The sequence below is a fragment of the Passer montanus genome, unplaced genomic scaffold (genome assembly GCF_014805655.1).
Source record: "Passer montanus isolate IOZ18808 unplaced genomic scaffold, ASM1480565v1 scaffold18, whole genome shotgun sequence".
In the NCBI taxonomy this organism is placed as follows: Eukaryota; Metazoa; Chordata; class Aves; order Passeriformes; family Passeridae; genus Passer; species Passer montanus.
Genome location: NW_024365381.1, coordinates 10,737,319 through 10,764,022, shown reverse-complemented (window position 1 = coordinate 10,764,022; position 26,704 = coordinate 10,737,319). Strand labels below are relative to the sequence as shown.

General features: G+C 37.8%; 2 protein-coding genes across 5 annotated transcripts in view; one reads left to right on the top strand and one right to left on the bottom strand.

Moving 5' to 3' along the window:
• Positions 1 to 18,367, top strand: part of SNAP23 (synaptosome associated protein 23) — a 20,150-nt gene extending 1,783 nt beyond the window's left edge. For 3 of the 4 annotated variants that reach the window (XM_039705545.1, XM_039705546.1, XM_039705547.1), the window contains exons 2-8: positions 6,295 to 6,400; positions 6,945 to 6,986; positions 8,333 to 8,381; positions 8,904 to 9,021; positions 12,410 to 12,562; positions 13,113 to 13,257; positions 15,652 to 18,367. In XM_039705545.1, the coding sequence (XP_039561479.1) occupies positions 6,344 to 6,400; positions 6,945 to 6,986; positions 8,333 to 8,381; positions 8,904 to 9,021; positions 12,410 to 12,562; positions 13,113 to 13,257; positions 15,652 to 15,717 (630 nt within the window). In that variant the 5' untranslated portion in view covers positions 6,295 to 6,343 and the 3' untranslated portion in view covers positions 15,718 to 18,367. Of the gene's footprint in view, positions 1 to 5,692; positions 5,713 to 6,294; positions 6,401 to 6,944; positions 6,987 to 8,332; positions 8,382 to 8,903; positions 9,022 to 12,409; positions 12,563 to 13,112; positions 13,258 to 15,651 lie in introns of those variants that run through there. The other variant, XM_039705548.1, reaches the window with a different exon arrangement.
• On the bottom strand, positions 17,821 to 26,704 carry LRRC57 (leucine rich repeat containing 57). The gene is made up of 6 exons (XM_039705544.1): positions 26,596 to 26,704; positions 25,703 to 25,873; positions 24,423 to 24,558; positions 23,146 to 23,414; positions 22,511 to 22,696; positions 17,821 to 21,999 (listed from the first exon to the last, which is right to left on the bottom strand). Exons 2-6 carry the CDS (start codon positions 25,784 to 25,786, stop codon positions 21,958 to 21,960), a joined length of 717 nt encoding a protein of 238 aa, XP_039561478.1. The 5' UTR covers positions 25,787 to 25,873; positions 26,596 to 26,704; the 3' UTR covers positions 17,821 to 21,957.

Below are 26,704 nucleotides of genomic sequence, written 5' to 3'. Positions count from 1 at the left end.
TACTGGCTTCCAGTCAGTTGCTGCAACAGCCGCGTTGTATCACCAGCTAGTTCCTATCTTTGTGGTGAGAAGGCATGGGCTGTATTTCTCAATCACACTTGTAGATGCACTGCATAGGCTATTTCCTTCTCCCCCCCAGTTTACAAGTTGTCAGTGAAGGAGGAAGAGAAGTTTGTCATTTTGGTTAAAAGCATAACTTTACAGGAAAAGGGTTGTGTGCAAATAGAAGACCTTCAGATGGTAAGGAACTATTTTATGATATGTAGCAAATGTAATGGATATATCCATTTCTGAATTGCATTCAAAATTCTGAAAGGCATTCAGCTTATCATAGGTACAGAACTGCTGCTTGTCATGCAGAACAAAAATCTTATTCAGGGTGGGTTTGTGAAAGTGCCAGCAATCAAAGCAATATTGATCTGGTGCAAGTAGACCTGTCTGGCTTTAGAAAACTTGTGACTTTTGTCAGACTCTCCCTGTCCAGATGTGGACAGTGTAATTGGAGTTGAACAAGAACTTTATCAGGCCTTGTGGCACCCTGCAGTTAATTTAAATTCATAAAGATCAGTAAGGGTTTTGAGTACTTTGGACAGCACAGCCTTAATGTGCTGTGACTCTCATAAAGCAAGGAATTAAGTTTTCTTTTTTTCAGAGACAATAAGCATTAGAATTGTGTCTCAGCTAAGTGCTGAAGGAAATAATATTTAAATCATGTAACTTGCCTACTGTAGCTTTCATTACCATGACAGTGTCTTTTAAATCCCAGAAGACTATTGGTATTGAAAAAAACTTTGAAAATTCTGTGCAAAGTCGCTGTTGTAATGGCTTTTGAAACTTGTTTGCATTGGAAGCTGAGTGTGTTGGTATAAATAGCTGGCTTCCAGTTGGCAAGTAATTCTGAATGCAAACACTTGCAAGAAAAACCCTTGTGAATGGTGCAGTGGAGTATTAGGCCAATGAGAGAGGCAACAAAAAAAGATTGCATGTTAATTTTTTACAGTGTACTCTGGGAAGGTGGGTGCCCGAGATGATTATGTTGTTGCTGGCTGCATACAGCAATGCTTTCATCTCGAGGGTCTTTCCATTCAAATGCTTTATTACCTCCCCCTCCAAAGTTTTTAATGTGCCTATTGTTAGGAAACCAGCCAGTGGACTGCTCTTGAATGAAGTGGTACTTCCATAGTTTTCTGATCACAAGCTGGTATTTAAACCTGGGGACATGGTCAGACAGGTCAGCATGGGTGTTCCCAACACTCAACTTGCTCCTGTCGCACTATGGAAGTTCTGCCTTGGCAGGTGTTAGCTCCCAGTTCAGTAGCTGGGGTTGGGATGAACTTGGTGCTTGGGACTGATCCACTGCCAATGTGGCAGTGTGAGCAGGGCTTTTCCCAAGCAAAAATTTGCACTGTAGTCTCATGGGATCACCCTCCTGCTGATAGAGACGAAGCCATAGCTCACATCAGTCTGTCACCTGTCACTGTAGGACACGAAGAAACACGACGTGAACACGCTGCTGTTCTCAAGGTAAAAAGGGAAAGGTTATTTTCTGACTCCAACATTTGTAGATTTCCAAAGGTGACAGTGGATTGGAAGGTGAAAGTGCCGCCTCTCTAATGACACTGGACAAACCCAACAGTCCATCAGATTTTTCCTCCTCCATAAAGGAATGCAAAACAATCAGTTATTTACAGAAATTGTGTGAGAAAGTTTGCTACAAGAATGTAGACATTAGAAGGCTTAAAAAGTCAGGGTGGCAGTCACCTTCCAGTTCTTTGAAGTCAGACAAAGAACCCACTAAAATGCTTCAGCTGCTCTGTGAGTGTTGATTAACAAAATTAAGATCTCTAAGCCAGTGATGCTTTGAATGGACCATGATAAAATCCCCCCAGAAGTGCTTGTTGTGTCCCTAATTATTTTGCCATGACCTTTGCTCTGTCTTTCAGTCCTCTCCAACCTAATAACTTTACATAGGAGAGTGAATTGTTTCCTCTTGCCCAGGAGATAGAAGTAACTTCAGCTTAATCCATCCTCAACTGGCTTGGGCAGCAATCTCATAGTTATGGTATCTATTATAGGGATGAACTTACAGGATGGCTTAGCCCAACATGAGTAGTCTTGTGAAGAGATCTAAAGCATTAGGTTGGAATTGGAATTTCAAGGAACTCTTTCTGTCTTAGACAATCTCCCAAATAAAGCATGGCAGTAAAAATCAGGTTCTTATGATTTGGTGGTAATACATTTATTTCCTTGCTGCTCTGGTTTCTCAATGAATCTTCCTTTTTATAAGGCAATGATAGTTAAGATAATTAATGTGTTGTAATCTGTTTTCTAGTAGAAAAGTTTAATGAGCCCAGTTACCTCAAGAAAATACATTTTTGTAGCAAGTTTAGTTTTGTATACTCTGCAGGTATCAGGCCTTCCTATGAAATGGGCAGAAGGGGAATTGTACTGAAATGTGTTTAACTGAGCAAATACTGCAGAAAACTGATAACAGAAAGTAAACAAAGCTGACATCACATCCTTCCTTAAAAGAGTATTGCTTTGTCTTAAGGGACATTAGATTCTTGTTTAAAACTTGCCCGTCTAGAAAGAAAATTAAAGAAAAATAGCAGAATATTGTTATACTCATGAAATATATTTGTAGGCTGTTGTCTTTTTTTACTTTGGTTATTTTGTGTCTAGGTTTTTTTAAATGGTAGGAGAGGGAAGACAAAGAAAATAGACATTGAGCATCAATGTTAAATGGTTGCCTTAGCAAATATTATAACAAATGTTATCATAGCAATATCAAGTTTTTTCTCTCTGTATATTTTGTTTTTTTGAATAATTTAATGCCTTGTATATAAAATAATTTTGTCACATACCGTTAACACTGGAGGTAGATACCTCAAAGGATGTTTTATGATTGCTAGGCAGAAAGATGGGTAAACGTGTATCTTTCCTTTATGTATGAGTACTGTGTTCTGTTGGAACTGCTGAGTTACTTCAATACAAATGGCCTCATCTTGGCTGTTAAAATTTCTTTTGAGGTATCTTGCATGAAGGGCACCTGCTATTTTCAGCTGTTCCAATTAGGCCTGCAGCTATTGAGTGTGTATTCACATCTTCGGAAACAGCATATTTTTGAAATGTTTTTTTGTTTTTAATTAGTGTTTTGTGCTTTTTAAAATGTTTTTAAACTGCTGTGTGGTGAGAAGTTTTTATTGCCTAGAAAATGTGGTTTTTTGCTCTGCCTTATGGCACTAATGGCCTCTGCAGAGCTACCATGTAGCTTGTGTCTGTGCTTACAAAGGCAATGCTGCAAACTAGCAGGAATAAAACGATGGGTTTTTGGAGTCTAATGCATTTGGCTTGGATATTCAACTTCAAACAGACATTACAATCATACTAATTCAAAAAGCATGCTTTCTTATGCCTGTCTTAATAAGGAAATCTTCATGTGTCTTGTTTTACGTACTTTAATGATGGTGTCTGAAAAGTGAAGGCAGATAAGCTTGCTGGGAAGTCTAGAGAAAGAAAGAAATCTTCTGTCAATTTTCAGTGACATAAGACCTCAAGAAATTATCAGAAAAGCTCAGCAAATAGCTGAACCCTTTATCTATGATAAAAGGTTGTCAGAACCTTTCTCTTAACCAAGTGTTCTGAATGGTTTTACTTAGCTTGCTCACACAGGTAATTTATCCTCGCAATTATATGGGCCATCACTTTAAATTATGTTGTCATGTCACAAGAGGCAAAGCACTACAGGTGTCCAAATATGAGCATCAGAAGATAAGCACATGCATAACTCAGCTTTGAAAAATCCCAGAAGGAACTTTTTTCCCCTCTGTGTCTGCCGTGTTGGAAGGGTTTTTTCTCCACATCTTGAGGCTGGATTTCTTCATTGTTACATCAATTTATAAATAGTTTCAAGACAAAATACTATTAATTTCAGGCAAAAGTGAGTGGAATACTGTGCATTTCCATAGCATTCCTTGCTGGCTGGCACTGGAGCTACTCAGGAAGATGTGAGCAGGCTAGGGGAACACAAAGCTTGTCTGTCAGCTGTTGGAACTGGTTTGCTGATGACACAAAGCTGGGAGGAGTGGCTGATCCCCCAGAGGGCTGTGCAGCCCTTGAGAAGGACCTCGACAGCCTGGAGAGATGGGCAGGGAAGAACTGTCAGAAATCCAACACAGGCAAATGCAGGGTCCTGCTCCTGGGAAGAATAACCCAGGCACCAGCACAGGCTGGGGGCCAAGCTGCTGGAGAGCAGCTCTGCCAGGAGGGACCTGGGGGTTCTGGTGGACAGCAACTGAGCCAGCAGTGCCCTTGTGGCCAAGGCCAGTGGGATCTGGGGGTTCATCAGGAAGAACATTGCCAGCAGGTCCAGGGAGGTGATCCTGCTCCTCTGCCCAGCCCTGGTGAGAGCATATCTGCAGTGCTGTGTCCAGTTCTGGGCTCCTCAGTACAGGAGAGACATGGGGCTCCTGGAGTGGGTCCAGCAAAGGGCTGGGAAGATAATTAAGGGACTGGAGCATCTCTCTCACAAGGAAAGGCTGAGGAAGCTGGGCCTGCTCAGCCTTGAGAAGAGCCAATGGAGGGGACCTCATCAATGTCTATCAGTGTCTCAAGGGAGGGTGTCAGAGGATGGAGCCAGGCTCTGTGCAGGGGTGTCAAGCAACAGAACAAGAGGCAAAGGGCAGAAACTGATGCACAGGAAGTTCCACCTGAATATGAGGAAAAGCTTCTTTACTGTGCAGGTGACTGAGCACTGGGACAGGTTGCCCAGAGATATTGCTTAATCTGATTCAGTGAAAATAGGTACTTTCCTCCCTGTCCTAAGTTTACTGGTCCTTAGCTGTGCAAATCAGCTTGAACGGTGTTCCCAAATTGAAAGCTGGGACTGGCTCAGATAAACCTTATGAAAGAAGCTTAAGCCTGTGAATGAAAAGATAATTCACTGATTGTACACTGAAATTGGACTACTGAAAACAGAGTTATTTAGAGGCCTTGTATGATTTTTTTATCTTGATTTTTTTTTTTAATGATAGGAAAAACTAACTTGCATTGACATCTACTGTAGAGAAATCTTCTAGAGCCATAGTCTCAGGCTATGGTAGGTGCTGAAGACCAAACCTGCTGAAATGTTCTTTAAATCTTGGAATACTTCAGCTGTAAGGGATTTAGATGTCTTGATTTCAGTTCACCATCAGAGTTATGCACACTTCCTGTGAAGAGCTGTGGGGTAACAGCTGGGCAAATCTTCATAAATTTACCCTCCTAGGAGCAATTACTTATGTTATATATTCTAAAATACTAATCTTATAGGGGAAAATTGGTCAAGTCAAGCAGCATGTTTGGAATTATATCCATGAGTAACGTGAACTTAATTGCAAGCTACTCATGTGAAAGATCAAGAATTAGTTTAAAACTAAGGGGGGGAAATAATATCCTCTTATTTCTCAGCTTATGTGCTATCTCATTAAATTCTTGTGTAGCCTGTGAGTTCTGTTTTCCCATTGCTAGGAGTGCTGGCTTTATTACCATTCCTGCAACAAAAGTGCAGATTCTTAGCTCTGAAAAACCTGTCTCTGATAGGAATACACTTATTGATGGGATTGCTAATTTGTCTTGTATTTTAGGCAAAATATATATCTTCTGTTTTTAGCAAAAGATAAATGATGGTGTCTTGGGAATTCATTTATGACCCCTGTGCTTAATGTGAGAAAGGTAGGTTGGAAACCTTTGCTACAGTTTCAGACATACTAGTTAAAACCTTTGTGGATCCTTTTGCATTTGAGGAATTCACCATACAATAACAACCATTTCTAGAGTCTTACTTGGGATCATTTTAAGTGGTGTTTTGTCTGTGAAAATGTTTCCCCTTTTTCTGACTATTTAAATTCTTCAATAGAAATGGAAAGAACACTTGAAGTTTATACTAATAACTTAAATGTCTTAATAAATTTATTTCTCCATTACTGAACAAACTAATGCGTTATTCTAGCATGGAGAAGTTTATTATTTTAAGACCTTATTTCCTATTTTTTAACTAACCATAGAATTTTTTCAAAAATGTTTTAGGAAGCCAAATCTTGGAAAGAACACTGCTTCATATACTGATTGTCTTTTAGCTCCTCAGTTAGGTCATATCAGCTGAATAATTATTTTAGTGTCTTCTAGTCCTAATGAGGTGTTTTACTATGCAGAATGAAATGTGTAGGCTCTCATTCTTTGAACTGTCTTCTATTTTCAACTCAAAATACTGATGAAAGGATAATTCTGATGCTTACTTGGTATCTGTTATAACAGGGGGAAGGTTCTCTTTGGCGTGATTACTTACAAGTAGTATTTCCTCATCATGGATGAGCTATCACCTGAAGAAATTCAGCTGAGGGCCAACCAGGTCACTGATGAGGTAAATATTATAGGAAGATGTCTGGGATTACAGTATTTGTCCAAAAAGATTAGAATATATTTTAAAAACAAAGACCAGGATAATGATTCTGCAAGGTTATAGCTGAATGTTTTAAGTTTTCACTTTGGTTGGTGAATACTGGAGAGAAGACTACTCCTAAAAATAGGAATGAATTTTAAGGTCACTTAATTAACTGAGTACTGATCACCCAGTTCTGATTACTGGTATGACAGAATTTGGTTACCTACAGCATTTTTAATCATATTGATACTTTGTGGCTTTCTTATTTAACTAAAATTCATTTTAATATATCATCTTTTGTAAGATTTTTCCAATGGGATAAGAAAAACAACAGCAAAGACTAAAAATGAAGAAAAACTAATGTGCTTCCACTATGAACATGTTGTAGCATGTATTAAATATAAACAAGGTGATGAACCTTTTGTCTACTATTGCCTTACTACAATAAACTGGCAGAGAAGACTTTCAGACACTGATGTGTACATAAGTAATTAATGCACTCATTTTAAAATTTTCTTTCTAGTCTTTGGAAAGCACAAGGAGGATTCTTGGCTTGGCCATTGAGGTAAGAAAAAGCTTTTAAAGTCTCTGGATTTATTAAGTATAAAAAGTGTCATGCTAACTGTAATTTTAAACACTTTTTTGTCTTTCTCAAGACACGCACACTTCATCATTAGAAGTTGCTGCTTTAATTCAGTAGTAGCATTAGAATGACATAACCTTCATGATTTTCACAATCTATCAGATTACAGAAGAATCAATACCCTTTCTATCTGTTTTAAGCCAAAGGATCTGGTCTCCAAATGCTACAGATTAGTTGTAAAAAGTCTTCTGAGGGCCACTTATGTCTTTGGCTGCTGCAAAATTTGCTTTTCATAACATCTTTCATCTGTATTTCAGCTCACTGTGATAGTGTGGAAATATTTTACTGCTGAGGTCATTAGGGCTCAGCTGGGTGGGGTAGTAGAGTACAGCTGCTCTTGTTTCAAACAAGTAATTCTACATGCATCTTCTTACAATCTGTTCATCAGTTTTACACTGATAAGGAAAGTCTTAACGCCCTTTTACATTATTTGAAATAAATTTTTATTTTGGGTTTATCAAAGTGAAGTTGTATGAGGAATCTACTCCTCTGCACAGTTCTGGCTAGCTGAAGATGCAGCTGTTACCAGTGAGGCATTTGAATCACTGTAGCCTGATGGATACTTCCCACACAAATGTTAAGTGCATGTGGGGAGCCAACATAATTTCTCTTGGTATCATAGTTTGCTGATTCATTCTATGCTGTCAGCTCACAGTAGAGCATGGGTGCAACTTGCATGCTAGATCCAAGACTCTGAGCCAGCAAAGAGCTCTGCTGTAGTATATTCCTCAGTGCTAAATTCTTAGAAATTATTTTGCAGGCTTTGTTTTACTTGCTTTCATTCTGGCTCCCAGGACTAAAGGCCTTGTAAGCCCTTTTGAAGGATGTAGGGATGAATGAACCAAATGCTAGTTCTCAAAATGAAGCACAGCTAGGTTTGCTTTTCTGGCTAGACGTTGTCGCAGTTCAATCTGAGTATTACAATGAATTTAATCATCTTGTAATGTAAGAATAACCTCACAAAAAGACCATAAAAACCTCACTAATTGAGATAGTGTAACAGGTAAGGTGCATATCAGCCTAACGTAGCTTGTACTTTGAGACTTGTAATTTGCTTTACTAACAAAAAGACCATAAAAACCTCACTAATTGAGATAGTGTAACAGGTAAGCTTGTAATTTGAGACTTGTAATTTGCTTTACTGCAGAAGTTATTTCAGGTACAGTGTTTTATTATAATCTTGGTTGGATTATCAAATTTACTATCCAGACCTTCTGATTTTGCACTCCAGTCTCATATTACATCTGGAACTAAATTTCTTTCTGCAGTCCCAGGATGTTGGCCTCAAAACTATTACCATGCTGGATGAACAAGGAGGTAAGTTCTTCCATAACACTAAAAATCAGTATTAGAGTGCAATGACTGTAAGAAAAGAACTATCACAGAGCTGTTGCTGAAACTAAAGGCTTATTATTAAGACTGTTTAGGTTAAAATGAGATTTCCTAGTTGGTTATTCCTATGTATTTGTAGCATTTAAAAGATGCTACAAATCTGCTAATGTAGTTGAGAGGTAATGACAGTTACGATGTAATACAGCTCTGCTACAGAAGCTGCTGTTTTCCACTATATCATGAAGGTAACTAGCTGCATTTATTCTAAGAGTAGCAACAGAAATGCTGCTCTAAGGTGGGGAAGATGTTTGCAAAGTAGTAACCAAAACCTCTCACTGAATATCTTTCTTAAAAATTAAAAAAAAAAAATCCTAGAAGGCAGGAAAGAAAAAAGTCAATAATCTTCATATAAAGATAGAAGGAACAAGTTTCAGTTCTATAAATAAATGTTAATTTTCCTCACCTTCCCCAATCCATGTTTAGTCAGGTTACTTGTTTCCCTTCTAGAACAACTAAATCGTATAGAAGAAGGCATGGACCAGATAAACAAGGACATGAGAGAAGCTGAGAAGACACTGACAGAGCTCAACAAATGTTGTGGGCTCTGTGTTTGTCCTTGTAACAGGTCAGTTATATTGGTACTTGGGCCTGGAGTTCTAGAATATTCCCAATATCTACTGTACCAGGAAATATTAACTAATTAAAGAGCTAATTAAAAAATACTGAATCTCTACCAGAATTGATTGTTTTGGTTTGTAGAGCTGCATCCTTTTAAAATTGTATGAGAGTAACTGAAGCTTACTTGTGTCTAACCATACATTGTGCCTCTTTTACTGTAAATATAGGTGCTCTATAGCATCCTGCACAGTTGTGTCCTAATCTCTTTAAGGCTTCTATTTAGTAGAAGATTATCAATGTCCATGCAGATGAGACCAAATTGCACTGCAAATAGCTATATGTCAGTGCCTGTCTGTCAGAAATTTGATTCCAAAAATAATTTTTTCACAACAATACTTTTGTACTAATTGAAAAGCAAGACACTTATTCATGCTTTAGGGAGGGTGAGAATAGGAGGACAGAGAAGACACTGATGTTAAAGCTTTAATCTTTTCACTAGTGACTACATAAATTCTTGCAGACCTATTTCACAGTACCTTTATAACATCAGTGTTACGGCTGCCATATCTAAGTCAGTTGAGTAATCTAATCTTTATTGTGGTACTTGATTTGTATTTTTAAACAGCCTGAAAAATGTCAGAAGTATTTTTAATGGTGCCCTAGCTTTAAGCAGTAAAGTACCAAATTGTTTGTGTTAATTGGACATGATCATAGCCCTTCCAAATGAATGAGGCATAAATTGACTATGGTGACTGAAGTGAATAGTGTGTTGGTTTTTGCTCTTTAGCATGAGCAAAATCACTTATCATTCAATGGAGAAGTAGCAGAAGTTTAGGTGAAAATTCCTCGAAGAAGCTGAGTCCGCTTAACCAACAGAATAGTACTTTAAGAGTCATTTAGGATAGATATGGCTGTGACTTAAGGCTGAAAGTCTTAGTGCTTTAGTCCCTTGAAAATGCAGGTGTCCTGACTTCTGGATAGGTATGCTTACTGCTCTATATTAGTTGGCTCAAGCTGATGGACTTTGAGCATTTTGACACACTTGGTCTTTGTTTTCTGTGGTTGATAGTCTTATTTCACTGAAGCTAAGCAGCTTATTGACACTGAGCAAGCTCAGAATTTGTGAACTCTTGTGGCACTCCAGGTACACAGATAAAGAGAACAGAAGTAGTTGTGTACCAAACTGGACAGTAACGCATAGAAAAAAATGGGTAAGTAGAGGGCAGCAAAGAAGAAAGAGTGTCTGTCTTTCATGTATCTACTGGTACACCAACCCTTTCTTCAATGTCAGATTTATTTGTCAACCAGTTACTTCCACAGCTTTTCATATTTTTCATAAAAGCATAAAGCTATATGAGCTAAATCAGAACACTTGCTGAGTTATTGTTGTTTTTTTTTTTTAATTTCTCCTAGGTTTAGATTATTTATAAAAGCTTTGTGAAAACAAAAAATACTGGCAGTTCTGTTATACATTCTATGTACTATTAACAATTTACCTTTTTGTTGATCTTTACTACTTTCTTCTCCATTCTCTCCTAACACTGATGCTTGCTTTCTAAAAATGAAGACTAGGATAAGAAGCTGTATTCACTTAAACTGGTGAAAGTGGATTTTAGGACAAGGTCAGTGTTAGTAGCGCAGATGCATATTTAACCAGCTGTCTGAAGTGATGTTTCTATTGCATTTGTGCTTGCATGTGCATGATGTCTGTCTGCATGTGGTTCTGCTTGTGATTGTGATGTGTGATTGTGATGTATACTGATGTGAATAGAAAACCTCCATTACTACAGAGGGTATTATTAGCTGTGGAAATGGTGAGCAACTGCTTGAGCCATTGCTGGTTTGACAGGTTGTGTAAATTGCCTTAGTTTTGTAGAAATGAAACTTGAAAAGTGTGAATGTATAGTAATTTGAAAAACAGCTCTTAAAAGCAGGTGGTGAGAAGTTTTCTTCTTAACTGTGCTTACTTTGAACAGTAATTCTTTTTCTGGATGTCTACTTCACAGGTGCAACTAGTCTTCAGGTCACTTGATTTTTGTTGATAAAGTCCTCACAGTTGCCTCTGGTACCTAAGGCTTTGCTCCTCCAGAAGCAAATCATACAACGATGTCTTCCAGTTATGGCTTTAGTATAAATGAGATTAAAAAGTACGCTCAATCTAGTTACAGTAAATATAGAGATCTTTAGGCCTGTGTATGTACAAGGAGCTAGAATTGAGTAGTTTAGGTTTCTTCAGGGTTTTGTTGGGTGCAATATTTCCATTATGAATGGAGAAATTATTCTGTTTTTTTCCCCTCAATATATTCATTTTAGATTACTTCTTGTAGGATCTGACCTATGAGATGTAATTTCCTATATTGAATACATAAACATCAATAGAATGAGGGGCAATATTTGTTCATTAGAGCTAATTTCAAACATGTAATATCCAGGTTACTGAAAGGCACCATATCTCTAGAAATTGCCTGTGATTGCAAGATTAGGTGTATTGAGACGCTACAGATTTCCCTTCACAGATGTCTAAAGAAGCAGAAAAATGGCAGTGTCTGGATTGTCTAGCTTAAACCTGAAAATGCCACAAACCTGAAAATGCCACAAAACAAGGTGAACATGAGAATATTCTCAAAATAAGTTCTTCAGGATTCATGAGAACAGACCTCAATTTAGATAAGTTTATTTTGCTAGGTTTTCTTCCCCTCATGCTTTTGTGGCTCTGTGAATCTTGAGATTGCTTTGTGTCAGTGTGCTTTCTTTATTTTTTTCTCCTATGATTTACATGGAAAAAGTATAATGGCAAGTTGGCTTATTGATTGAATGGAGTTAGTACAATTGAATTGCAGAATGAAAGAGTTACTTAAACATGATTACTCTGAGTTCATAATCACAGTTGACATGAGAAACATTAACTTCTTCTGTTGCCAAGTAATTTTTTAATGTTTTATTAAAAAAATAGTAGCAATTGATGGTTTTCTTGCATAGTATAGGTATTTGTTTGAGGGAGTTTTTGCATTCATCCTCATTTCTTCCTGAAAGGTAACTAATCTTGTCTCTAGATGAATTCCTATTATAAGTGCAACTCTATGTTTTGACAGGGTAAGCTTTCCTCTGACTGTCATAAGCTTCTGTCCTCTGATAAAGCATTGCTTTAAGCAAATTATAGTTCTTTGATTACTTTTGTCTTAAGCTTTAATAAATGTCCTTAGAGTAACTCAGTTGTGTTTGTACTATCAGGACACAAGAACTTGTGTTGTATAGACAAAGTTTAATCTGTACAAAATTTGATCTCCTTTGGGCACAAGACAAATGTATGTGAAAATTCTAGATTAATACTGAATTTCAATCAGGAAGCCATATTTCTGGTGTAGTGGTTCAGATTTTTTATTTTTGTGGAGTAGGACAAAGAACTTTGAGGCCAGCAAAGCATACAGAGCAACCTGGGGAGATGGAACGGAGAACTCAGCAGATCATGTGATATCCATGCAACCAAGAAGTATAAATCAGCGGCAGCCTCAGACTTCTGGAGGTCCAAGTGGTGGATATATTACAAGGTTTGCTAGTTTATATTCCTCAATCTCAAATGCACAAATCCTGTTACTAGTTGTTAGCTTCTTTCAAATGTATTTTGGGTCAAGTTGCTAAATAGAAAATTTTACTATTTGGAGGAATTGTTGCGTCTTGGAGAGGAGATGGCAGACATCTATACCTTCAGTATTGTAGTGCTTATCCTACACTTCTTTTTTGTTACATGGTGATGGTATGGTCAGTCTGTTTCTGGATGTGAGAACTATAAGGCTTAGTACTCAGTTATTGAAGGGACTTTTAAAAATACCAAGGTCTATTACTGTCATAAAATATATTTGAGAGAAACTCACATCTTAAACTTCAGGTAACTATTTTAAGGCTATTTTTGTACTAGTGGCTAGCTTAGCACTCTTTTTTTTTGGTGAATGCTTGCTTGAAATACAGGGAGTTTTAAAAGGGGAAAAACATACCTTGGTTTGGATGCATAGTGCAACAGTCAACTTCTGCTAGAGTAAATATATGCTAGATAAAACCAAGTTTTTGATTCTTGAAACATTGTCTTAATTATTTGAACAGGATAACCAATGATGCCAGAGAAGATGAAATGGATGAAAATCTTGCTCAAGTTGGAAACATTCTTGGGAATTTGAAAAACATGGCTTTGGATATGGGCAATGAGATTGATGCCCAGAATAAGCAAATAGACCGGATAAATATAAAGGTAAATGTCAAAAGTGTTCTCTGCTCTCAGTTCAGAGGTTGTAACTCAGAGGTTATTAGGAATGTGCTCACTGTATTTGCAGCAAATATGTGGTAAGGTTATGCCATTCTCTAGGTTGCAGTGATATGAACAAGAGATACACCTTGATACATATAGGGTATATAGCTTAAAATTCAAGTGCTTGAGTGCCAGGAAACCTAAATATACAGCACAGATTGCTAATTAGTCTGAAAACTAACAAACTTCATGGGATCTAAAGTACTAACATTTACTGGAGGTATACCTGGGGGATTGTTGCTTGCAAACAATTTTTTTTCTTGTGGTAGGGATTAGGTATTTTTAACAATAGCGAGGCTCTTCTGGAATTCCTAGAAAGTCACTATAATGAATGTGAAGTAAACCACAAGTTATTCATTGCTTTAATTGTTGTGGACAAATTAATATTGGACCTGAGGAGACTTTGGAATAATGGAGTTTGTAGGTGCACAGGGAAATGGTCTGCACATTAAGTTAGTTATAGTAACTTCCTTTTTTATATATAATTTTATTAATTAAGTATTAGCTTCTCCAAACAGATTAACCATATAGAAATATGTTTTGGGGAGTTTCTTTCAAAGGGCAGCTTAATGAGAATGCTAAGTCTACTCATTTCAGAATATGGACATTTCTAAAATAGAAGTTATTTTATAAGCATTCTGGTTGAGAAAGGAAGAAAAACCTTCAATGAATAGTGTATATTAAAGATTTCAAAAAGTAGAAATGAACACTGATTACTGTGAAATTATAGTATTAAGATGAAATGGGATTTTAAAAATCTCACTGAAATGTTGCAGTAGGGTTAAAAGCAAGAGGAATGGAATTCCTCTGGTTTGACAAAAATGCTGGTTGCACCTGTGTCAGCTGCTCAATTTTGTCTAGTAATTTAGTATTGATAAGGCAAATCAGCATGATTATATGGAGGATGCCTTACCTGTTCCCTGAAACTGCACATCTGATTACCATGTTAAAAAAGTCAGACAGTTTGAAGTACTAGAAAATTTCTTGGAGTTTAAAATGAGATGTGAAATTCTTATAATGCAGACTGAAAACTGCCTGGTCAAATAAACTGCAAGTGGGAATTACTGTTTTCAGTGATAGTGTTTCTAGTAGATTCATCTACTAGATGAATCTACTAGAAAAGAGAGTAGGCATCTCTTTTGGCCCGAACTGCAAGTGGGAATTACTGTTTTCAGTGACAGTGTTTCTAGTAGATTCAGGTATCTCTTTTGGCCTGGTTCTCTTTTGGTTTAGTGAATTGAATAAATCTTGCTGATCAAGTCTTACTAACTATTAAAATATGGTGTATACAAGTTGGAATTGCTTTGCAGACCAGAATGAAAATGAAAGTGCAGTTCCTGGCTTTGAGACTGGCAACTTGTCTCAGGATATTTAAATTAATCCTTCTATGCTGATAACTTCTTAAATGTAGTGAATAGTATGGAAACCAAACCAAATATTGTCTGTAAATCTCCAAACAACAGTATCATGTAAAGAAACAAAGAGCTTAACTTCAGAATAGAACTGATACTTCTATTTTTTTAGGACTTCTTACTCACCTGGGAAATAGGCTTGACTGGGTGACTTTTGGTAGTGTTATGCAGGACTCCTAGTCTGAAGAAACCCATAATGAAACAAACATTACGGGATTTTTCTTAGAAGAAGATCTACTAACTAAATTAGTGTTTCCAAAGTGTTGTTAACAGATTAGTCTCTCTTTTTTATAGTAGGTTTTTGTTCCTCCCCTCCCCTTGACCAGAAAGGCAGGAAGGAGGGAATGGGAGGGAAGTACTTGAACTGCAAGTGTGCTCTGCCCAGCCCATTTCAAGACAGAGGTGTGAAATGGCCAATACTTAGCACATCCTGTGCTAATACTTGGCACAGTTTGAGTTTCTTAGGAGTTCCATTCACTGTGTGGGCAGAGGGTGGTTTTGTGCGTTTTATACTTCCTGCACATTCCCCACAACACACTGCATAAATGGGGAATTACTTAAAAACTCCTTATCATACCTTCCAGTAAAACTGTGTTTTGACATTTGTTCAACCTAGATACTGTGGCCTGACTTTTAATGCTTTAAACAATAATAAAATCTAAAGCATTTCTTAAAATACCATGTTGTTACAGCACTATTGCATTGGACTGGATGTGAATGAAAACTATGGATTTGCACTAAGCAAAATAAATCTGACTTCATGCCCATAGGCCCAGTTTTGACTATTACCTCCAGTGTACAGAGATTGGTTCCCTTCTCTTTACCACAGTGATGATACCTTGCAATTCAGAAGTTCATATCAGTTTGAATTTTTAAATTGTTTTGCATCGAGTCTGCAAATGACCTACGAATTTCTCTCTTTCAGGCTGATACAAACAGGGAACGCATTGAGCAAGCAAACATCAGAGCCAAGAAACTAATTGAAAATTAAAGCCTGCTGTCATTGTTCAATGACAGCCTCTCCAGCTGCAAGCCACCATATTCATGGATCTGTGAAACTTATATTCTGAAATAAGAGGGGCTGGGACAAATGAAGCAGTACCCCTTCTGTAGGGATTAGTTTTCTTTTATTGCTTCATGTAAACATGGCCTTGACTCCAAGAAAGCAGCCAACTTCCTTCTACTCATCTGCCTTCATCTTCTTTAAACTGCTCAGGGCTAAAAGTGTTAGGGCTTTGAGAATCTTCTTGCATGTTTGATTCCTCTTCCCAGTTTCTTTTTTTTTTTTTCCCTGCACCGGAAATTCAGTCCTTTATTTAAGTTGAACAAGCAGGGTAACCTGAATTCACAATTGTGGAAAGTTGGAGAGGGCACTTTGCACTGTTTGAAATACCTCATAAGTTGAGTGTCTTCACTAAAATAGGGACTAGGTGAATGTTGTCTGATTTGTATCTCTAGCATCTAACCATAGTTTTACAATCCAAACCACAACTGGTTTGGAGTTGAATTCGTGTATCACAGAACTGAAGAGGCCCATTACTTATAACTTGTGGATTAAGGGCTTTAAAACACTTCCTAACCACATGAACTTTTAAGGTAATGGTAGCCAGAGGGATATACAGGTTTCCATTTCTTTACTGTAAGTTGACATCAGTTTGGAGGCCATGACTAATCATGCTGCACTGTTCTGATAATATTTGTTGTGTGTATATACCTATCTGATCTAAGCCCCATGCACACAAGTAGAGGAAGATAAAACTATGTGTCTCCCTAAGGTATTTATTTGATGGAAAGTTTTACACCTCTCATCTAAAAGCTAACTTTTAATTGTTTGAATGAGGCATCTGAACTGGAAGAAACTGAGTAGAAAAGCATGCACTTTGCTTGCATCCCATATCTTACTCTCTTTTGGCCAGTTTTCACTGGAGTTCAGTTTATGCCTTTCTCCAGTGCAAAAGAATGATTGAGATCTGGTGCAGTGTTTGCTCTCAATGGTGACATTGGGGGTGCTTCTAAAACCTACCAAAACCAGAGAAGCTTATTGTGAAACTTCTTTGTCACAAGTCTGGAGGAAGCAGTAGCTATTTATGAACTGTATGCTAGTTCTAAATAAACTAGTTCTAAATAGATTCCTGACTGGCTTATTATTGCAGACATTGGGACTGGCAATTGGAAATATTACATATCCAAGTTGCTTGCAAATAAAATGTTTATACTCTGTTGCAGAATAGAGAAGTTTCTGACCAGGTGAGGTAAAACACTCTCCTGTGAAGAAAAATAGTTTGGTTTTACTGTAATATAAAAATATTTTCTTGAAATCTTGAGAAGAATTAAATTCTAAGTTACTTAGATTATTTGAAATCCACCCAGCAATATATTATGCTTGTTTTAAAGTTGAAAATTATGCTTTGGACTAACCTGTGATGCTCAGTGTTGGATGGCAAGAATCTTCAAACCAAATTGATTGGACAAATAATTTAAACTTAATAGCATTATGGGATGCTTTTTTGAAGGACAGTCCACAAATGCCCTGTAGCCACTAATATTGCATCCCATAGCCAGAGATGACACTAATCCATCAAAATTCAGGACAGCGTTTGTTAAGTGTTCTATTTTCTTTTTAGTAGAAATACAGTCAGTGTTATCAATGTATTTTCAGTTGGGTCCCAGGACAAATTGATATGTAAAGAAAAAAGAACCAAAACCAACAACCACACGCACAAAAACCCAACCAAACAAAAACAACCCAACAACCGACCAAAGGATGGGGCAGCTGCATGTAAAAACAGGCCAGTGGCAGTTTGCCTTATGTGAATAAGGTGAAGTCATTTTTAGGGGTCTAGATACTTGAGTAGTGTGGGTTGGCTCCTCTCTAGGTTCCGGTAATTGTTGGAATGCTAATGCATTTCAAAAGCTCACTAGCTACCCAATCAGTCAATTAAGATAATGTGCTTAAAAATGTAAGTAGCAAAGAAGTACTTTTACAAACATTGCATGGTAAACTTCAAACAGCCACCTGCATAGACTTTGTATGCCTTTGTTTGCTTCTTGAAAACTTCAGATGAATTTAAGAAATATTTGCTGCTAGTTGTGAAAGCAAAAGTGTATGTTATTTAATTATGATTGTCTCCTGGAACAGAAGACTGAAGTGGTTACCTTATTCTGCTTACACAGTGCAAGCCTGCTCTGTAGCATTTGGACATTCCAAACATCGGAATGTTTTTCTCCCTTGCCGTTGCAAGTTCTTGTCCGTGACTTGCCTAATCTCTAACAATAAATGAGCACGTTGGCTGATATAATGCTGTGATTGGTATATCAAAAGTGTAATATTGCAGTGAATACCACAAAAAATAATTTCTGAGACTCTTGAGTGTTATCTGAGTATCAATACCATTTTCTGATACAGCAAGAGCCAAATCTGTGAGGGAGTTGGTGCCTTTATGTTAGTCAAAAACAGTTTGCTTCTTGGATGTCTTACTGTTGTCTGTAGAATAGATGCTTAATTTCCATATCTATGGTATGAAATCAACACTTGTACATCTTTGTATGTCTAAATGCTATTAAGAATGAAGGTTTACAGTTTCTGCTTTTGATTGTTAAACTATATATTGTGCACAAAGAATACATACTTTTATAACTGAATGTGTTTTAAAACTGTTTTCTCTAGAAATGTCTTTGTTTAGTTTCCTGTCCTTGAAAAACTTGGCAGAACTAGTTGCTATTATGCAACTAGGAAGTTCCTAATCTATTTTTATTTCACAGAAATCCCGGTGTTAAAAAAAGGATAGGTGTGGTTGGGAGGAGAGGAATATTGTGGTCTTTAACACTCTGGTTTTGATCCCTGCATAATCATCTCCTAAATGCAGACTGTGGACTGTGTCCATCTCTTCTTTGAAAGACCCTCACATACATGGGAGTATACTTGAGGATGACAAAGGAACAAAGTAGAATAACTTAAAACTTTCTAGTTAAGTATTGGTAGCAGATACCTAGCAAATAATTAGTCCAATAGATGAAATGAAGTGATTTAACCTACTGCAAAAGAAATTTCATTTGTGAAGCAATTAAATTGTATTTTCTCTCATACCACAGCCTCAGATTCCCAAAACACTCTTAAGCTGGAGGAGGTATGGGGGGGAAATAGACACTTTTGTTGACTTGCAACAGTTCTGAGTTCTGACACCAGCATACCTGGGAAGAGCTTGAAAGAAGTACTTCTAATATATTATCTAATATATTAGTAACCAGTATACCATTAGTATACCAGTAACCAGGAAAGGAAACTAGGGACAGCCTGCTTATGTAACTATTACGAGGAGGCAACACACATCCCATGGGTGTCAGGTTGGGTTTTTTTTCCTGCAATATGAATTCTTCTGTTTCTCTTCTCTTTCTTTCCCTTTCTTTCCTGATTTTAGTGATTTCAAAGGCAATCATTTTGGCAACTTTTGGTCTATTTCCTTACACCCAATTTCATCTCAGTACAATTGGTTGTAGTCACTCCATTTCAAATTTTCTAGATTTTTCAATTTCAGTTTTGATTGACCATATGCCCTTTCTCAAGTGTTTGTTCAACTCTCTCCTCCAATTTCAAGATTTCATTCCCTTTCCACACTTTAAAGAGAATAATTGGTAAATTCAAGCTAGTCTACTCCTTGATGAAAGACAGCTTTTTAGCAGAGCAGTAACTGTATTATGAACAGCAGCACATGCTGCTTGTACAGCTACTTGCAGAACTCACCTCTGTGAAGGCTATAGGGTGAAACAACTCACTGTTCACAGCACACAATGACCTGCAGTTGCTAATTCACCTTTGCTGTGCTGGAAGCAATGCAGCGTCTAAATGCTGATGGAATAGATGGATGAAATGTGTGTCTACTGCAATGGAAAATTAGAGAGCAAGGCATGTAGGTCTGAAAAAAATACATAAATTGTTTATATTGTTAACTGGGGTAATGTTCTACCTCAGTAATTCCAAAATTAAAAAGCTGCAAGTGTAATTGTGCACGGAACTAAAATTGGTTTATAGCTTCACTTGTTGCAGGGTGGGGATGAGGAGAAGGGAAAACAGGAAGTCCCAATATAAAACTACTACTAGGTTAGAGTGCTGAAATGCCTAGAACAGCATTCTACTATGTGACTTAGTCACAGTTCATTGCTGTGAGTTAAAACAGGAAAGCCATCAGCCAGTTATTTTTTCCTTGCAACAGAAGCAAGTCATCCTCTGTTCTGGAACAAGTTTAGTTAATTAGGACTAACTTGGTTCCAATCAGTATTTTATGTGGTGCTTTCTCCATTTTGCTCTAAAAAATCTGATAGCTGTCATAACTGCAAGGCAGCAAAGGAGCCCAACAATGAGTAACTGAAAGGTTACTAAGTGTACTAGTGATCACAAAAAACAAATGTTGATTTACTGAAATTCTTCCCACAATTTTAGTATTTTTTTTACAGCAATGCTAACTCCACAGTTTTCAATGGTTCTGTTCTACCATCTCTTCTTACACACTGTTGTTGAATAGCAGAACCCTGATAAACACGTATTAAATGAGAGAAGCAGCATCACTGAGCACGGATGCTGTCAGTTAAAGTGCAGAACCAAAATGCCACTGCAGCACAGTATTGCCAAGTGCATACATATTGATGATAGACCACTCCTTTGGTGAATGCAAAGGGGGAATCTGCTTAACTGCTAATTTGTTCTCTTGATGTCTCATGCATAGCAAAGCTATAGGAAAAAAAAAATCTAGTACTTCAAATAGGATTTAGGTATCAAGTAGAAGGAGCTAAAATTTAGAACAAGTGTGGAGGCTTTATTCACAACTCCATTTGCATGTCCTAATCTGTGGAATCTATTAGTATGAAGTTGAATACATTTCTAACTATACAGGGCCTTGCATTTTGGTAAGACATAAGTGTTCTTAAAGCACTTCCCTGGTTATGCCATGCAAAACAAAGTAGTCTCATAAACATGGTCAGCTGTCAGCTACTTCTGCTAGTAGGTTTTTTTATTAAGTAATAGCTGGAATGGGAAGTCTAAAGTACAACTGGTTGCCTGTTAAATGATGAATCACATCCATCCGTTGAAAAAGGAGCTGATGTTCCCTAAAACACTCTTCTTCTAGGTATTACTATGTAAGAATTGAAATAAAATGGCAGCAGGGTCAGGGAAATAAATACTCTCTGAGCATCTCACAAAAGAATCACTTATTGCTAATCATAATTATGAGTGTAATGTTGAAGTGTAGCTGTTACCAACAACTGACAGACTCAAGTAGCTAAGTGAGGGCTTTCAGTGACATCTTAGTACTACTAAATAAAATGACAACAGTTACACCAAATAAATTTGAACTGATTTTTTGAAAATAATTTACTAAAATATACAAGTACATTTTCCTTTTCAGTATAAGTTACATAATTGCATACATTTTTAGCTCTTTCTAGGTGCTTTTGGTAATAAGGCAGCAGCAGTGGGCTGACGACTGAAACCTTCAGCATTGCTCTGTACACAAGGAGTCAGTGCAAGGATATATTTTCTAGCAATATACATTTTTACTGAATACACAGAAGATGAACCTAATTTTTATTTGATACAGCTCAAGCAAAAGTGGACTGTAGTGCAATTCTTGCTTATGGGAAAAGAAAGCCTGTAGAGTAAAATATAAATTAGGGATGCTCAAACCACAATTTGTTTACTGGAAGCTGTTAATAAAACATTTAACTTAACCACAACTATTTGTGCTTCATTAAAAAAATCAACTTAAGACAGCTTATAAACTAAAACCTTATTTGTAAAAGTTCTCTGCAGAACAGTGCTTACTGCAAGATATACAGTGCTTTGGTGGTAGAACTTCCATGTGCTATCATGGAAAAATGTTTCTAGAAGAAATAATCCTCTTACAAATCAACAGCCAGCTTCCTGACAAAAGGGAACTGGCAACTTTGAAATGCTTGTTCCCTTTCTCTGTGAAAGAACAAGCCCTGACAAAGGAGAACATGTACTGTGTTAAAAGCTATTGTGGCACAAAAATCAAAACTGGCCCCTGGGTAGGTTCATCAGTTCAATACCTATATTCTCTAGTTCAAGTTTATTCAATGTGGTCTAACAGGCTGTTTCAGACTACTAGAAGAGGAGTACTCTGATAATTTCCTTCACCAGTCTTGATTCAAATCAGTGAAGCAGATGCTTCTAGTCTAAGTCTTCTTACTAGTAGTACAAGAGTCAGAACAGTGATCATGCAAACTTCTTCTTTGTAGCTGTAAATCGTTCCATGTACTACAAAGAAAACAAAAAAAAGCCTATTATTTTTTCAGAAGTTAACAGAAGATTCTTTACTGCTAAAGGCAGCTGAGCTTCTGCTCTGTCTCAAAAACGTTCTGCATCTAAAGCACATTTTTATATGCCGAGCATAGCTCCTGGCATTTGCTGCAATTCAGATTAATAGTCCAGTGTTAGGGATGAACTAATATTAAATACTTAACAAATGCTGTATAATTCAAAGCATCCTTTATTTTTTGTCACATCAAAGTGAAGACATGCTTGTCATTATTAGCTACCCTTCAAAAGATGCTGATGAAAGAACAGTGACCCTGAATTCTACAAGGAAGTTATCTTTGAAGAACTCCTGGAGATGTTTTCAGAGGTTAGTTATGAATCCAGTAGCAATGACACCACCAACAGACTATTTGGTGCTTTTATTCAGCAGCATAAATGCTTAGTATTCTGAGTAAGGACTTCACCAGGAGTTTCTTAAAAAAAGACAAAAACCCCAAAACAAAACACAAACCTTGTCATAACCTTCCAGTTCTCTGAGTTTCTTGATTTCAAAGAGGTTGCCTTCTACTGCAAGCAGTGAGATCTGGGAATCACTGAGGATACTCTGAGGCAGCATGCTGAGTTCTAGACAATTTTCTTCTAAACGCAAGACTTTGAGGCGTGGACAGTGGGAGATCTGCACTGAGATCTGGGAAATCTTGTGGAAATAAAAAGAAAAGAGAAATGGGATTAAAATGGTAGCAATCAATAATTATTAAGTGATCTGTTTCCAACTTATACAGAACAACCATATTGTAAATATAAACTACATTAATAGCAAGTACTTAAAAGCAATGGATAAGTAACAAATTATCAAAAATCAAAGTATTTTTTTTAGTCCATGATGACAAGCAACCTACACATCCCTTTATCACATTCCTACTCAAGAACTGTTCAAATATTTTTCTGCATTACTAAATTCAGGATTTTTTTGTTCATCAAATCAGGCAGTTGGATGTATTGGTACACAAAATCTAATTATGATTCCTCATTTCCATTGTGTCCAGGAGATGTCTTTTAACTATAAAGTTCTCATGGTCTCATCTTATGTTCCATGGCTGTACTAAGTCCTAAATCCACATTCCCACAAGATCTCAGTTACCAGACCTGATTCTGATTCAAATTGAGTTCGATAGCCTGCAGTTCTCCCACAGTGTCAGGGACATTTTGGATCTGGTTTTTTGAAAGATCTACCACATCCAAATGGCGAAGACCAGAGAGCTGTGTAGGCACAGTCCGAAGCTGGTTGCCAGAAAGGCTCAGAGTTTTGAGAGCTGAAAGTTGTCCAAATGCAGCCGGTAGCTGCCTCAAGTGATTGCCATTCAAGTGTAGTGTTTCCAGTTTTTTCAGTTTACACAGCTCCTCAGGTAAAGCAGCTAGAGAAAAATTATAGAAAAACATATGAGCTAAAGAGCAGTAAACATTCATACCCATCTAATTCAAATAAGCTCTGCAGGGAGAACAGTGCTATATTAAGCAATTTCTCACTACTGAATTCCTCCCCAATTTCCAGTGAAGGCACAGATCCCTGCACAGAAACTGAAGCCCACAGACAACACGTGCTTTTTAACCATCATTCATAAATTTATTAAAAATAATCTACAGACAAGGCCAACCTTCAAATCACAGTCTGAAATCACTGTTTGGAAGATTTTAACCTGTCAGTAGTCCTTACTAATCTTCTGCCAGCATGTTCTATGACACTTGAAATACCACAAAATTCACAGCTTCACTTTTGCCCTTTAAAGGCATTATGCAACTTATAGAAGTAAGTTAGGAGATTATTCACACTGTGTCATACCAGCATACAAACACTACCAGGTAAAGTCTGCTGGCATCCATTCATCCCTCTTTACACCTAAACATGTGTATAACCTCTAACACTCCTGAGCTGCACTATAGAGTCAATCAGGTAAATTATCTTTGCTTTTTCAAAAAGGCTGATAATACATAATTAATGCATAAAACCCCTAGTTTACTCATTGTGGTTTTTCCATAATGATGGATGTTTGTTTAACAGAAACAGCTGAATGGCCAGCAACACTGTCTACATGTCATCTTCATTACCTGTTCTCTAGGCAAGTACTAAACCATCTGGCACTGTTAAATCCTCATGTCAGGTTAAGTCACAGCATAAAACCTCTATGGGTTAAGTACTCATGTGTCATTGTAAAATTGATAATACACTAAGCAGCAATACTCTAGTTTTGTAGAATTTATGATTTAGAGATTTTTATCCTGTACATGAATTCCAAAGATTTCAGTTTAGGTGAGTAAACTCCCCATTTACATCTTGTGAGAGTTAGATAATAAAATTTAGTTTTTGATAGAGAAAAATAGTTATTATTTTAAAAATGATTGGAGATATTAATTAGCAGGCATACTCAGTTTGTTGTTGTTTAGAGCAAGGCTCTTCAAAAAGGAAAATTTTCCAATGAGAGGTGGCAAGAGCTCTATTTTGTTGTTCGACAAGTCTATTGTCCTTAAGTTGCTTGTTAGCTTCTGCAGATCTTCAGGAAACTATTGGGGGGAAAAAGATACAGCATTTAAAGAGTTGATACAAATTTGAATGTTCAAGTTGTACAGTTAAAATTTAATTGTCTCACTGTTACATACTGTCATATGTATCACAATGTCTAATCACCACAGTGTGGTTAGCAAACTTGTTTAACACATATTTTTAAAAATATTTTTTCATCTGGGGAGGGGAAAGGGGGTATAAAGAAAACATCTAGAAGCAGTAGCTTTTCAGCCAAATAAGTAAAATTTAAAACATTACATTTTCATCCTCTTATGTGTTTCTCTTAAACATGCCTATCATTTAAAATACTCTATGGCCAGTTAATAACTCTATGTTTTAGCAGAGTATGATGTGAAATTTTTTCTCCTGCTTTCCTTTTTAAATAATTACATATACAATTTTCCTTTTTCTCATTTACATCCTGCACCATTTTGGTACTGAGTCTTGGCACTCAGGTGAATAAAAGGAAAATCTGACAATCACCATCAAGGAGTCCTGGTGAATACGCCAGTGATTTTGATCCTCCATGGGCTTGACAGAGAAAAAGTGAAGAGAGGAGGTAGGACAGTGGAAGAAGGTATGTTAGAAAAGGCTTGGAAAGTTACTGTAATATAGAGTTATTTTTGGCTATCCTGTGAATTATTGCTTGACTTATAGTTCCAGGATATTCTGATTTTTTCTGCAGTTGAGTCTAAGTTAAGATAATTTCCAATATAATAAACTTTCAGGATGCTTGCTGCCAGCCCAATGAACAGCCTGTATAGACTATTCATACGGCTACAACTAAATACAGCATAAGTACTTAAATGTGACAAATTGTGGAGTATCTTTCTAAGTTACAATATGGTTATAAAATTCGTATTTTCTCCCTCAAGTTTACAGCCGTGTTCTAAAAGCACAACATCATAGCTAGTACTTCTTGAACATATTTGCACTGTAAAGCATAGGCTCATACAAGTGTCCCGACAAAGAAATCCTCAATCGGAAGACAAGGCAAGCAAAAATAGGAAAAAACCCTTGAAATAGTTTTCATGACTCTTTATAAGAAATACATGTATGCAAGTGCATTACAACAAGTGGGAATTTCTCTCCAGAAGTACCAGTCATATGCACAAACATATGTTTCCCCTCCCAGTACATTACCTCAGTAAGTCCCTTTCCTGTTAGCTGAAACACACCAGTTTTCTGTGCTGTCTCCAGGTGCGCTTTTAGTGCACTATTTCCCATTCTAACAGTTCTCTGTCAAGCACGCGGAGTTCAGGTGATGGTGTCAGCCAGTTTTACTTTGTGTTAGAGAACTGCAATCCAAAGTCTCTGCGATAAAGCAAATTAAAAAGTCATTTTAGGTGCACTGTCCCCAACACTACAAGCATTCTGACACAATGAACGATTTCACCACTGTGTTTTCATCTCCCTCATCATTAAAACCTGGAAGTACAAATGTTTACCTAGATTAAGGGGTTTTCCTTACAGCAGTTTGATTACTGAAACTACGCAACAAGCACAGTTAAAACTAAGTGAGAAAACTGCACATTTCTGTATTTTCCCTCTTTCGAGGCCCCGCAGCATAAGGAGATTCTCCACGGAGACGGGCTGTGATTTCTGTGGCATCTACCGGCGCTGGCCTGCCCACACAGCTTCTGTTTTATTTGGGGCTTTCTTTGAGACCTGTACTCTATTTAGAGAACGGACTTCTCTGCCGTGGCTACTAGCAGAGACACAACACCCACCTCCGTAACCCCAGCGGGGTTTAATCCCAGGGCGCACGGGTCACAGGCCCGGGATTAGCGCCGGCTTCGCAGCCGGGCGCTGGGGAATGAAGCCCGGGGGACAGCCCGTAGCAGCCGCGACAGGAGACGCGCTCCCCGCCCCGCGGGGCCCTGGCAAGGGGCGAGGTCAGCCCTGACCCGCAGCAGGCCGCGTCCCCCCGCCCGGCTGCTCCGGCCCCGACCCCCGCAGCGCCGGGAGCCGCCTGCTCCAGCCCAGCCTAGCCTAGCCTAGCCTAGCCCGGCCCGGCCCGGCCCGGCCCAACCAACCTGTCCGGGCGCCGCTGGCAGACGCTCCGCGGCGGCGGAGCCCCGGCCCGTCCCCCGCGCTCCGCCCTTCCAGAACCGCCGCTCCCGCAGCGCCCGCCCGGAACCGGAC

Bases quoted from the DNA above. Each gene is read 5' to 3' on its own strand.
- LRRC57 (XM_039705544.1), bottom strand. From the start codon at position 25,786: ATGGGAAATAGTGCACTAAAAGCGCACCTGGAGACAGCACAGAAAACT. The intron at 24,559-25,702 runs GTAATGTACTGG...TCCCCCCAATAG, and splicing joins CAGGAAAGGGACTTACTGAG to TTTCCTGAAGATCTGCAGAA. The intron at 22,000-22,510 runs GTTTGTGTTTTG...TTTTCTTTGTAG, and splicing joins AACTGGAAGGTTATGACAAG to TACATGGAACGATTTACAGC.